The 13,907-nt window shown below is 40.1% G+C and overlaps 1 protein-coding gene across 2 annotated transcripts in view; it reads left to right on the top strand.

Annotated features, from left to right (window-relative positions):
- Positions 1-8,480, top strand: part of ACO2 (aconitase 2) — a 183,014-nt gene extending 174,534 nt beyond the window's left edge. For both annotated transcript variants that reach the window (XM_033929388.1, XM_033929389.1), the window contains exon 18: positions 7,984-8,480. In XM_033929388.1, the coding sequence (XP_033785279.1) occupies positions 7,984-8,118 (135 nt within the window). In that variant the 3' untranslated portion in view covers positions 8,119-8,480. The remainder of the gene's footprint in view (positions 1-7,983) is intronic.
- Positions 8,481-13,907: the final 5,427 nt, after the last annotated feature.

The following is a 13,907-nucleotide window of genomic DNA, read 5'->3' as shown; positions in this document are numbered from 1 at the left end:
CTTATGGAAAACTCAATATAGCAAAAAACAGTAAAGTGTATATGTGGCCCTTCACAGTGCTTTTGTAAACATCATAATAAAATAACAAAGGCTCCAATAATGAAAAATAAAAGTCCTTTTCCCATACACTCAGGTTGCACAAGTCCGGTTTTCACCCGGACAGTATATTTTTTGACCAAAACGGATGTCTACAATTAGTAAAATTCCCCAATCACATATTTTTTTATGGGGACGGATTTGTATACAGCACTTCATTAGATTTTTTTTTATTATATAAATTTTATCTTTTTGTAGACTTGAAGTCTTGAACAAAGAAAATGAGTACAGCAAAAAAATCAAAAACAGATAGTGGAAGACCATTCCAAGAGGCCTGGACAGAGTACATATGGAGTGATTGAACGCAGTGGGAAAGCATTGTGTATTATGTGTAATGAAAGTGTTGTGTCTCGCACATCAAGTGTCAAACGTCACTTTGAGACCAACCATAACAGTGTTGCTGAACTTGGTTTAGCTCAAAGAAAAGAGTTCCTTGTAGGAAAATTAAAGAAATATCACTCCCAGTCTCTTAGTTTTAGCAACTATCTTTCAAAAACTAATCATCTTACAGTTGCCAGCTTTCAAATTTCACTGTGCATGGCAAAACATGGTAAGCCCCTCTTTGATGGAGATTTTATCAAAAAGGCAATTTTGGCTGGGAGTAATTCACTCTTCCATGATTTCCAAAACAAGGATAAAATTGTGCAGCGCATCTCTGAGATGCCGCTAAGCAGAAATACTGCAAAAGATAGGGTTCTGCGAATGGCTGCTGATGTTAGTCAACAGCTTACTTGCGACTTACAAAAAGCACCCTTCTACTCCATGTGCTTGGATGAAAGTACAGATATTACTAACCATGCAAGACTAGCGCTCATTTTGCGTTATGCTACTGGTGACATCATGAGAGAAGAGCTGGTAAAACTGCTGTCTTTGCCTGGAAGAACACAAGGGATAGATATCCACAATGCTGTGATGGAGGCTTTTTCATCACTAGACATAAGTCCAGAAAAAGTAGTTTCAGTTACTAGCGATGGAGCATCTAGCATGGTGGGGACAACATCAGGATTCATTCATTTCTTTGCTAAGGAAGCAAAACATCCACTGATTCAATTTCACTGCATAATACATCAAGAGGCTCTCTGCGCCAAAGAAAGCAGCAAAAAACTTGACGATGTCCTCAAAGATGTAACAAAAATGGTGAACTTCATCATGGCGCGTGCTCTTAATTTTCGACAATTTCAAGCCCTTCTTGATGAGGTTCAGGCACAATATAACACTTTACTGATGTACAATAATGTCCGGTGGCTGAGCAGAGAACGAGTGTTAGAGAGATTTGTGGCCTGCTTGGAAGAAGTTAGGCTATTTATGAACGAAAAGGGGGAAGACTATCCTCAACTCACCAACATGGCCTGGCTTACCAACCTCATGTTCTTTACAGATTTTACTAACCACTTTAATGTACTAAACAAAAAATTACAAGGTATGGGAAAAACAGCAGAAAGCATGTTTTGTGACATCAAAGCTTTTGAGAGAAAATTGCATGTTTTTGAAAAAGACCTTGAGAGTGGACAGCTAAAATATTTTCCCAACCTAAAAATACATTTGGATAATTCTACAACATTTGTGGACAGTCATAAAAAACACCAGGAAATCCACAAAGCATATTCCACCATTGTAGCCGAAGCAAAGGAGAATTTTAGTAAAAGATTTTCTCAGTTCCGTAAGATGGAGACAACCCTTTCATTTATAACTTCCCCAGAAAAGTCCACATTTGAAGATCTTGATCTTTCCTGCTTACAGTGGTTGGATATTCAAAATTTGGAAATGGAGCTACTGGAATTTCAAGAAAGCTCTATCTGGAAAAGTAAATTCAATGACCTGCGTGCGGCTCTTGAACGTATTGAGTGTGAAAGGGTGACAAATGAAATCACTGCTAGCAGTTCTGAAAATGAAATCCTAAAAGCGTGGAATTCTCTGCCAGACAATTTTAAGTCCATGAAAGCACTTGGGATTGCTCTTCTTACTTTATTTGGGTCATCCTATGCTTGTGAGCAGCTGTTTTCGGCTTTGAATCATATAAAATCTGATGCTAGAAACAGATTAACGGATGACATGAGTGCTGCATGTGTTGCTCTGAAATTAACGCACTATGAGCCAAGGATTGACAAGTTATCAGCATGCATGCAACAACAAAAATCACATTAATTTTTTTCAGAGCATGCCCAATGCTTATGTTTACATGAAGCAGTTTTCAGTTTGCAGTTAAGACACTTTCTAAGTTATTTAAATATTATTTAAAGATGTTATTTAAAAAAGGGACTTTACATGGCCCTTTTGTATTCCAATCTGGAATTTCCAATAAAAACGGTTGGTTTAATTGAAAGCTCTTTTGTTTTCTTTACATCATATTATTAGAAATGTAATGATTTAACTATTTTCTAATTTGATTGTAAATTTTACAAAAAAACATGTATAGACTCTTTGGGAATGCACACTGAGTCTTGACACAGTTAACAGTTTTAAGAAGTTTATCTTTTTTTTTACTCAGGATACATTTGACATGTTATGTGAATAATACATTTAAAATATATTGTGTAACTGAATCAAATTCTTCCTAAATTCATTAAATTGAATGAAATCATTAAAACATTATAAATTGCCAATAAATTGAAATGAAAACCAAAGGATTGTGAATCAAATTGATTATCTGACAATACAAAGATTCCAACCTTTAAAAATGATGTTACATAGTTCAGGCAACTTTATAAAGAGTTTTTAGATACTAAAATCTTGTTATTAAGGTTTAATTGACGTGCTGGCACTTTGAGGAAATTCTTTGGTTTTGTGTGGCAGTTTGGGCACTCGGGCTCAAAAAGGTTAGCCATCACTGATATAGGATGACAATTTTGCATGAGGTAAAACTTTATAGTTTCTAAATCTTTCCTTTTGGCTAAGTCTTAATAATAATATTGTCATTTATAGCTAAAGAGACATATGATCAAGAAATTGTTTTATTTTACTTTTGTGATTATGATAAACATAGCGAGGGCCTCAAAATAGTACCTGGCGGGCCGCATGTGGCCCCCGGGCCGCGTGTTTGAGACCACTGCTCTAATCTGTGTGACTATGCACTTTTTACTAAATTGCCAAGCAGGCAGTGCCCAGAACCCAGAGCAGTAAGAACATAAGAATAGCCTTACTGGGTCAGACCAGTGATCCATCAAGCCCAGTAACCCGTTCTCACAGTGGCCAATCCAGGTCGCTAGTACCTGGCCAAAACCCAAAGAGTAGCAACATTCCATGCTACCAATCCAGGGCAAGCAGAGGCATCCTCCATGTCTTAATAACAGACTATGGACTTTTTCTCCAGGAATTTGGCCAAACCTTTCTTAAAACCAGCTACGCTAACTGCTTTTACCACAAGCTCTGTCAACGCATTCCAGAGCTTAACTATTCTCTGAGTGAAAAAATATTTCCTCCTATTGGTTTTAAAAATATTTCCCTGCAGTTTCATCGAGTGTTCCCTAGTCTTTGTAATTTTTGACAGAGTGAAAAATCGATCCACTTGTACCCGTTTTACTCCACTCAGGATTTTGTAGGCTTCAATCATGTCTCCCCCTCAGCCTTCTCTTTTACAAGCTGAAGAGCCCTAACCTTTCTAGTCTTTTCTCATACGAGAGGAGTTCCATCCCCTTTATCATCTTGGTCACTCTTCTTTGAACTTTTTCTAATGCCGCTTTATTTTTCTTGAGATAAGGAGACCAGAATTCAACGCAATACTCCAGGTGAGGTTGCACCATGGAGCGATACAGAGGCATTATAATATCTTTAGTCTTGTTAACCATCCCTTTTAAAATAATTCCTAGCATCTTGTTTGCTTTTTTTGGCCGTCGCCACACATTGGGCAGACGGCATCATATGGTCTACAATGACACCCAGATCCTTTTCATGGGCGCTAACTCTCAAGGTGGACTCGAGCATCCGGTAACTGTGATTTGGGTTATTCTCCCCAATATGCATCACTTTGCATTTGCCCCATCCCCCTAGTCCTTCGTGTCAGGCATCTCTCTCTCTCCCTCTCTTCACTTTCCTTCTTGCAGTCCATCACCTCTCAAACCCTACTTTCCTATTCTGCTTTATTTGTAAATATATATATATATATATATATATATATATATATATATATATATATATATATATACTATCATCAAAAACATTGTATTGCAGTGTAAGCACAGTATTCCCCAAGGACAAGCAGGCATTATATTCTATATCATACTTGGAGCCTGGTACAGACACTGTGACATATACTGCCACTTTTAATCTTTGAGGCAGTGCCCCCATCACATATGTGCAGGCGTCTTCTCATCCATCTTTGACATTCAGTCTTTAATTTTCCATAGAACTAAGAAGCTGTATTTTTCAGTCTCTCTTCAGCATGTCAGACTTTCGATATTGTTGTGTTGTCTTGGTACTTTTTTCCTTTGTTTTCGTCTTTTTACTTTTTCAGTCTCTTCAAGTTTGGTCAGGTTTAAACAGTTCTCACTTTTTTGGCCTTTGGGCCACTTTGAGCCTTTTTCATACCCAGGAAGCATTGGTGTTTTTTGGTATAGATTTACTCAAGCTTCCTGGACATCTTGCCCTTTAACTTCAGTTGAAGCAGCAGCCTTCCTTTTGACTTTTTCCTAGAGAGCATTTCCAACATCACATTACCTCCACCGTTCAGTCTTCTCATTGGGTCAAATTAATATTTTTTCACCAGTGTTGGTTCCTCATCACCACAAACCAGTGGGTACTTTAGATCACTGTTCTTCAACCGCCGGTCCGCAAAAAATTCCTGCCGGTCCACACAGGACCGGCGAGATCGACATCTGCAATTTTCTGCTGGTCCGCGCAGGGCTGGCAAGATCGACAGCTGAAGTCCACACAGGGCCGGAGAGATCATGGGGAGCCTCCGACAGTGTGCGTTCTCCCCTCCCAGCAGCTTTCTTTACTTACCAGCGCAGCGATTCAGGAAGGCAGCCTTGGGGCTTTTGTTGAGTCACAGCCACCTCTGATGATGCAACTTCCTCTTTCCTCAGAGGCGGCGTGACCCAATAAAGGACTGTGCTGGTAAGTAAGGAGAGCTGCTGGGAGGGGAGAAAGACACTGTTAGAGACTGGGAAGCTGCTGGGCATGGTAAAAATAAAAAAAGGGGCAGCTGCTACTGGACCTGGAGGGAGGGAGAAGGAGAGATGCTGCTGGGAGGGGAGGAGGGAAAGGAGTCTGGGAAGCTGCTGGGCAAGGGAAAAAAGGGACAGCTGCTACTGGACCTGGAGGGAAGGAGAGATGCTGCTGAGAGGGGAGGAGGGAAAGGAAAGGGAAGAGAGTTACTGCTGGACAGGGGGGGGGAGGAAAGGGAGAAGAAAAAAGGAAGGAAACAGCTGGCAGGGATATTAGAGGAGGGGAAAGGGAGAGATAGGAATGAGATGGGAAGGGGGTCAGCAGAGAAATTGAGAGGGACAAAGATGCTAGATCTGGTGTAGGAGAGATAAAAATGAAGAAAGCAGTGAAGCTGGAATGAATCATGTAAAAAGGAAAGAGGGGGCATAGGCTGGATGGAAAGGGGAGAGGGGCATAGAAAGAAGACAAATACCATATGGAAGAGGGAGAGGTCAGATAGTAGATGGAAGGGGCAGATACTGGATTGAAGAGACAGAGAGGGCAGACGCTGGAAGGAAGAGTGAAAAGAAGATGAAAACAGAAACCAGAGGCAACAAAAGGTAGAAACAAATAATTTTATTTCTTCTTTTGTGATTAGAATATATCAGATTTGAAATATATATCCTGCTAGAGCTGGTGTTAGACATAACTGGGGACTGCAAAGTCCAAGCAGTGGCTTAGGACTCTCTCTGACTAGGGGACAGTTGCCCTAGTTGCACTTCCCTAAGCCTATTCCTGCTATGTGTGACTGCGGTATTCTGTTAGCATGATATTTCTATGTAGCATTCTGTAATAATTTGCCTTATTCAGTTTTTTTGATAGTAGAGGGGATATATGTGAAGGGGAGGGGAGACAGGGGTTTTGTTGATCCTTGCTCTGTATTATTTGTATTTATAAAATGACAATTGTACAGAATATTGTTTCTTTTTGTACTTGAATAAAATACATTCAATATAAAATCATAACTGAGGCTTGTGTGGATGGGATCAGATGGTTTGCGAGGACCGAGCTTGCAGAAACGGGGTTTTTAAATTTCAGTCCTAGTAATTTGCTGGTCCACAAATTTTTTTTTTCCCGCCGGTCCATAGGTGTAAAAAAGTTGAAGAACACTGCTTTAGATCATTTCCCAAATCTATGCTCTATGTTGGGTCACAAAAACCCCCAACTGTCCACCAAAAGAGTCTCCTTTCAACTTCCTCCTGAAGACTTGCTTCACCAGGAGCTTTCAACACTTCTCCAACTAAACACAACAGAGCCCTTTCCATTACAAGAGAGCAGTCAAGGGTTCTACTCAAAAGTATTTTCTAATACCAAAGAAGGCTGGAGGTATTCAACCCATTCTCAACCTTCAAGGTCTAAACAAGTACCTGATGGAGAAGTTTTGCATGTTCTCTCTGGGAATCATTTGCTCAGTTCTTAAGGTATCATCAAATTTGCAGTACATCACAGATAAATTTAGAAGAAGCGCAGAAGTTACAAGCTCAACTGATTGAACATAAATATACGGAGCATATTATTAAGCAAGCTAAGAAAAGGGTGTTATACAAATGTGGTAATGGGAAGTAGATGAAAGACAGAAGAGACTGGGGAAGGAGTGAGATGGGAAATGAAAAAGCTAGGAGTGAGAAGCAGATGAAAAGTTAGGTGAAGAGTAAAAAACAGAGAAGGTAAAATCTGAGTGGATGGAGATATAGTAAAGAAAAAGGAGGAAATATCAATATATCGGAAACATATATTGGAAAGACAGTAGAAGACAGGAAAGCAGACAAGAGAAACTGGGAAGAATATGATTGAAAAAAAAAATAGTGCTCAGACAATTGTAGAAAAAAAAGTTTTATTTTGAACTTAACTGGAATGTATTAGCTTTGGGAAGTGTGCGTTACATTGCATTGTATTGTGTTTGGTACAAGAAGAAATATATTTGTTTTTATTTCTTCAGTGTTGCAAATACATGCATATTTTTGTTTGTAATTTGTGATCCCTTTTTCTGTATTTTTGACTCTGTTTTGCATGTGACTGAGTTGCAGTATTCTGTTTGTATATAGTGTGTGTAAAGATCTGTAGCAGTTTGTTTACCCAATAGTAAGTGTAGTGGTGCTTTAGGGCCCTGTGTAAAATTTGTAGTACTGCCTATTACTCAGTAGTGTTCTTGCTATTTGAATCATAGAATTAGTGCTACTGTTTGCAAGTAATTGACAGTCACAATCAACAAGTAGTAGTGCCTGAAAACATCTTATATTGTATTTACTTTAATTTAATGGGCAAACTTTCACCAAATCAGCAACCCCATGTCATTATGCCCCTTGAGCCTTGCCTTTTGGTCTTTTTTTTTTTTTTTTTTTGGTTGATCAAATAGTTGTCACAAGACCATTTTGACATCCTATGCATCCTGCAATAGAGGCACCTTTATGCTGCTTAGATTGTCATCCACTCCATTAAAAAAAATATTAAAAGGAATATTGATCATGTGACATATATGGGATAAAATGTCAGAAAGTGTTGGGATAAAGCTGTATCCATGACATGGTGCACAGAGCTGCGACAGACTTCAACTTCCAGTGCCACTATACCACCTATTCAATGCTGAATGTCCACTATCTTAGATTATAAAGGAGACAATGAAAAGAGATTTAAGGCGAGAACAGAACAAAGCCTGGCATATGCAATATGCGGAAGGAAGCCTTCTCCCTCCTTCACAAGAATTATATTTTCTATATCTCTCTTTTTTTTTTTTTTTTTTTTTAGCCTTTGAAGTGTATCATCAAGCACCAGAATGGCAGTGAGGAGAGCATCCAGTTGAACCACACCTTCAATGAGACACAGATAGAATGGTTCCAGGCAGGGAGTGCCCTCAACCGCATGAAAGAACTCCAGCACTAAAGCCACCTGGACTTGGGGCCAGACACTAAGGACATTTAAGTGCAATTTGTCACCTAGTGGTTCACCTAACCACATTTTTGTTATTGTGGTATTTGTGCCCAAGTCTGGACTGTAGGGGTTTGTTAATTGGTTTTATTATCTGCTAATCCCTTACACATATTTTATTTTGACTGACATTTCAGTTTATCATGTAACTTGGTATTTTTATTCAGGATACATTTTCATTAACTGCTTCAGTGGTATTCAGACATTTTGTTGCCATCCATGGTAGTGAAAAAGATTCTGAATGAAATGATTTGTGTAGATATATTTTTCTCTCAAATTTCACAGAAAAAAATAAAATCCTTATTGTGACTGAAATCTTCTACTCTATTTTCTTTACACTATGGTTTTATTTATTTAGATTTATTTAACACTTTTTTCAGTATAAACTCAGGCTGAGTGACTTTCAGGTACAGTGGATATTTCCATGTTCCCAGAGAGCTTACAGTTTAAGGCAGGGGTGGGCAAATTTTTTGACTCGGCCACAACGGGTTATTAAATTTGACAGAGGGCCCGGGCGGGGGGGGCAAGAAGGAGGGGGGGTCTGATGCTGCAGGAGGAAACAGCACTCCTGTGACTGCCAACTGCTTAATCCTCGCAAATATACACATATCCTAAACATAATATATTCCAGTTAATACATTCAAAATAAAACACTTTTTTCTACCTTGGTGTCTGGACATTTTGTTTTTCCATCATCTTGGTCCCAGTTTTTCTTTCTGTTTTTTGTCTATCTTTTACTAATTATCTTTCCAGTGTCTGTTAATTTTTTTCTCCTGTTTTGCTCCATTTCCTTCACTATGCCTGTCTCCAACATATTGATTTTTCCCTTTCTTATGGGTTCAACTCTCCCTGTTTCCCCATGGTCCAACATTGCTCCCTCTTTTCTATTGTGGTGTTCTTCCTTTCCCTCTTAATGCTGAACAATGGGTTGGAGGGAAAGAGGGATCTGCATCTTTCTCCCTTCCATCCCCAGACCTAACATTTCTCCCTCTCTCCCTTCTTTCCATCCCCAGATCCACCATCTCTCCCTTTCTCTTCAAGTATCTTTCTCCTTCCTTCACTCTAGCCCACCCCACATCCAGCTTCTCTTCTCTCCTTTCAGATTACTACCCACCATCTCTCTTCCCCCCTCCTCCTCCATTTCCAGTCCCATAAGCTCTTCCCCTTTACCTACTCCCACACTCAGTCCGGCACTTCTTTTAACTCCCTCCCCAAGTCCCCCTTTCTACTTAAAAAAAAATTACCACTAGTAACTGGGATTTCCTCACTCGTATGTCTTCCTCCTTTTATCCACGCAAGAAGAGTCCTTATAGCGTTTGCATCTGGAAATCATGAATCAATTTCTGCCTTCGTTACCTTCCATCGCTGAAAAATCCATTTTTGCTACAGGGGACTTTCAGCCACGGCAGCCAATCTGAAGCGCTACTTACATCTCCCCTCCCTGCTTTCCTTCTGCCATGGTCCATCCCTAATGACGCAACTTCCCATTTCTGCCTGGGAGGACCAGGGCAAAAGAAAGCAGGGAAGGGAGCTGTAGGCAGCTGTTCAGATTGGCTGCCGCAGCTGGAGACTTCCTGCAGCAAAAATGGATTTGTCAGCAACAGAAGGTAAGGACAGCATCAGACCGGTGCAAATAGCCCCTAACACCGGCCCTGCCCGCACGACTAAAAGTTTACAGTAGGCGCTTTGTTCAGTGGTAAGAGAAAGGGCTGCAGATATGGGCAAACTACGGCTGCCTCTGATGCCACAGGCCGGATTAAAAAACAAATGGGCTGGATATGGCCTGTGGGCTGTAGTTTGCCCATGTCTGGTTTAAGGTGTCCTGTTACTAAAGTTTAGCATATGCTAATGCTTCTGAGCATTTAGTGTACTCTTACTCAGCGCACGATAAACTTTAGTAAATGGGCACTTAAGTTTGAAGCTGAGGCAACGGGAGGGTTAAATGACTTGCCCAAGACCACAAGGAACAGCAGCAGGATTTGAACTTGATTTCACTGTTTGTCATCCTAGTGCTCTAACTACTGGGATTGAACTGAACAAGATAAATTACTTTCTTGTGAGACCAGACTAAGAGACCCTAGAGCAGTGTCCCGCAAACTTTTTGTAATCATGGCACACTAAACTCAGGGCTGCAGGGCATCTGGAAATGCATGGATGTTGATGCGATTATGTCAAACGCATACACAGAGGCCCTCCAGATGGGGTCCTGACCCTACTATCACTACACCGGTGGGAGGGAGGGGGTGCTAAAGGAGGCGAGGCACAGGCTGATTGACTACAGGACGTGCCTACATCTCTCCTCCTCATCGGCGTCTCGTGGCACAGTTGCGATGGCACATACAAGTTTTGGAGAAATATTTCTACATTTTGGATTCGTATTTCCTGTTTTATGATCATGCTGAATGGGTGTTTTTTTATTTTATTTAATTTAACTTATATCAGCAACAATCATTGGACACAATGAGCAATTATATATGTGAAGGGAACTACAAATGAAAATTCAATGTGTTAATGAATCCAATTAAATAATTATCCCATTCTTGTTCAGAGTTGAAGTGTATTAACCAACTTATACAAACCTTTGACTTTTTTTAAGATGCTTATTTCGTTTACGATAACACTGGCCAACACTCATTTTGGTACCTCAGATGTTGCTGTTTCCGGGTATATTTGACTTGCTGATTCCAAAAATGGCTCTAGTTTTTGAGATACTACTACTACTATTGTTTATTATTTCTATAATGCTGAAAGGCATACGCAGCGCTGTACATTTTAACATACAATAGACAGTCCCTTCTCAGAAGAGCTTACAATCTTTTTTATATAATTTCTTTATTCATTTTTAAACTTACATCAAGTGTACAGTAAATATCAACCAAATATAATACAAAATCACTTGAAAAATTTTCAATATCATACACCAAGAAGATTTTATCAATGTACAATTACTTTACACACATTTTCAACTGTTCTGGAACTGGTGCACCACGGAATCATGGTCAATATGCATCCTTATGGGTCTATTTACTAAAATGCAGAGTATATTAATGTGCATTATGTACCATGACTTCTATTATGTCTAAGGAAGCCTATTTACCAATAATGTGTGATAATCTGCTTTAATACACACCAAACTTAACAAAGAGACCCATCAAGGAGCAACTAGTAAGGAATGAAAAACTGCTCTTACAATGTCTAGGTCATCATACTTGTCTTGACAAACTGCAAAAAGGAAAAGAAAGGCTCTGAACACTTCTGTTGCAGGACTGTCTCCATGATCCTGCACCGACTGAAGGAAAACACTCAGCACAGAGAATAAATCTCTCTCTGAAATTAGCCTGCAACCCAAAAAAGGACAAACTCATACTAATTAATTGCATCTAGGTAATTATCAGCTTCCAACAGACTCACTATGAAAAATATAATACACATAAATATCACAGATGTATGATAGTGGAATCAGCCTGAGATAAAAAGTCAATATGGAATCAGATTTATTGAACCGAAATGGTGCCATGTTGACATATTGGAAGCCCTTAAATTGAGGACTATATAAGTTAGCATATTGCTTCGTATATCTACTTCAGTCAGTATTGACTAACTATATGTATTTCAGTATTACTTGTACCATTTTTGGTTGTATAGAAACTATAAATAAATTTTTTTAAAAAAGACATATTGGAAGCAGCTCCTTAGCACTGCTGTGTCTGGAATGGTTGTGTCACCCTGGTAGTAAGCCATGGGGAAGAGGAAAGGAGTAAGTTAGGGAAACTCCTTTACCCCCTCAGAATGCATCATGGCTTCACCAGACTACACTGTAGGTGCTAAGAGGGTCTCAAGTCCCTACCTCTTCTGCTCTTTCCACCCACTCCTTGGTGATAGCAGAGAGCAGAGAAGTCTGGGTTTCTCTTAGCTTGGTTGAGAGAGTACCTCCACCATGACCCGAAATAGAATGGGGGAGCAGCTCTTGTCCGATTCAGGTGTTTGAATTGCTTTTATCAGATGGACCCCTGTTGATTGTCTCAAACCCCCTGGGAGCTGCTTTGGAGTTGCTCACTGATTTGGGAAGACAATAGATATAGCAAGCTGTGATTGACATCTTACATCATATGGGGAAGACTGCTTCATATTTGGAGGTCCAGGAAATTAATGTACAACAGATGCAAAACTTGGACCACTGTGTTGGTTAAGGATAAGAACTATGAACACTGTAGTCTAGAACAGTGGTTCCCAACGCTGTCCTGGAAGACCAACAGGCCAGTTGGGTTTTCGGGATAGCCCTAATGAATATGCATGAGAGAGATCTGCATATAATGGAGGTGCCAGGCATGCAAATCTGCTCCATGCATATTCATTAAGACTAAATGTATCTTTATTGTAAACCGTTTCTATCCCATGTACTGTCAAATATATCTTTATTGTAAACCGCTTCGAACTTCACGGTATAGCGGTATAAAAGAAATAAATTATTATTATTAAATTATTATTATCCTGAAAACCCGACTGGCCTAGTGGTCCTCCAGGACAGGGTTGGGAACCACTGGTCTAAAATATCTGGAAAATCAGATTAGACATTGTAATTTAAGACTCCTTAATTTTCCAAAATCACCTTTGATGACCTCAATCGATATGTTTAAGAAATATCTTATGGAGAAATTGAAGATACCAGTGGCTTTATTATCACCAATATTTAGAGCCCAATGCTTCTTTGTAGAAAGTTTAGATAAGAGGGCTATGCAATGAATCTAATAGATTTTCCGATATCTTCCCTGGATGTTATTACACAGAAAGCAACCTTAGTTGTTACTTTTGCCTTTGAGCTTGACCACAATAAAGGGACAGCAGGCAGATATTCTCACTGATGGGTGATGTCATCGACGGAGCCCCAGTACGGACACTTGAAAAGTAAATCGCAATTTTAAAGCGTAGAAAGTTCGATTAGCCCGCACCACGCATGCGCGAGTGCCTTTCCGCCCGATGTAGGCACGCGGTCTCTCAGTTAAGATAAGCCAGCTAAGAAGCCAACCAGGGGAGGTGGGTGGGTTGTGAGAATATCTGCCTACTGTCCCTGGATAACACCTGTTACGGTAAATAACTGCTTTATCCCAGGACAAGCAGGCAGCATATTCTCACTGATGGGTGACCTCCAAGCTAACTAGAAAGGGGTGTTCTATGAGGCTTTGTCCGATCGATGTAGTAGGCCAAAGCAGTTACATCCCAAAGTGTGCAGCGCCATTTCTCCTGGATGAGAATGAGGCTTAGGGAAAAAAACTGGAAGAACAATCGACTGATTGAGATGACTTCAACATGCCTGATGTGGATTGGGACACGCTTTCCTCTGCTTCCGGCAGCAGCAGGAGGCTATTAAACTCTATGAAGGGAGCAAGACTCAGGCAACTGGTGTTGGAACCAACAAGGGATCAGGCAATACTGGACCTGATACTTACCAATGGAGAAAGTGTCACAGACACATTGGCCTCCAGTGACCACAACATGGTATGGTTCAATCTCAGGAAAGGTTTCACTAAATCTACCACATTGACCAAGGTCCTCAAATTCAAGGACACAAACTTCAAAGAAATGGGAGACTTCGTTCACCAGGCGCTACAAAACCAAGCAGAAACCGATAACGTGGAAGAAATGTGGTCGACTTTGAAAGCCACCATACAAGAAGCAACAAACCGCTATGTTAAATCAGTAAGTAAACGGCGAAGGAACAATAAGCCACAGTGGTTCTCTGCGGA

This window comes from Geotrypetes seraphini, chromosome 2 (assembly GCF_902459505.1).
Source record: "Geotrypetes seraphini chromosome 2, aGeoSer1.1, whole genome shotgun sequence".
NCBI lineage: Eukaryota > Metazoa > Chordata > Amphibia > Gymnophiona > Dermophiidae > Geotrypetes > Geotrypetes seraphini.
Note: the sequence above shows the minus strand (reverse complement) of the source record. Positions and strands in the feature narration are given on the sequence as shown.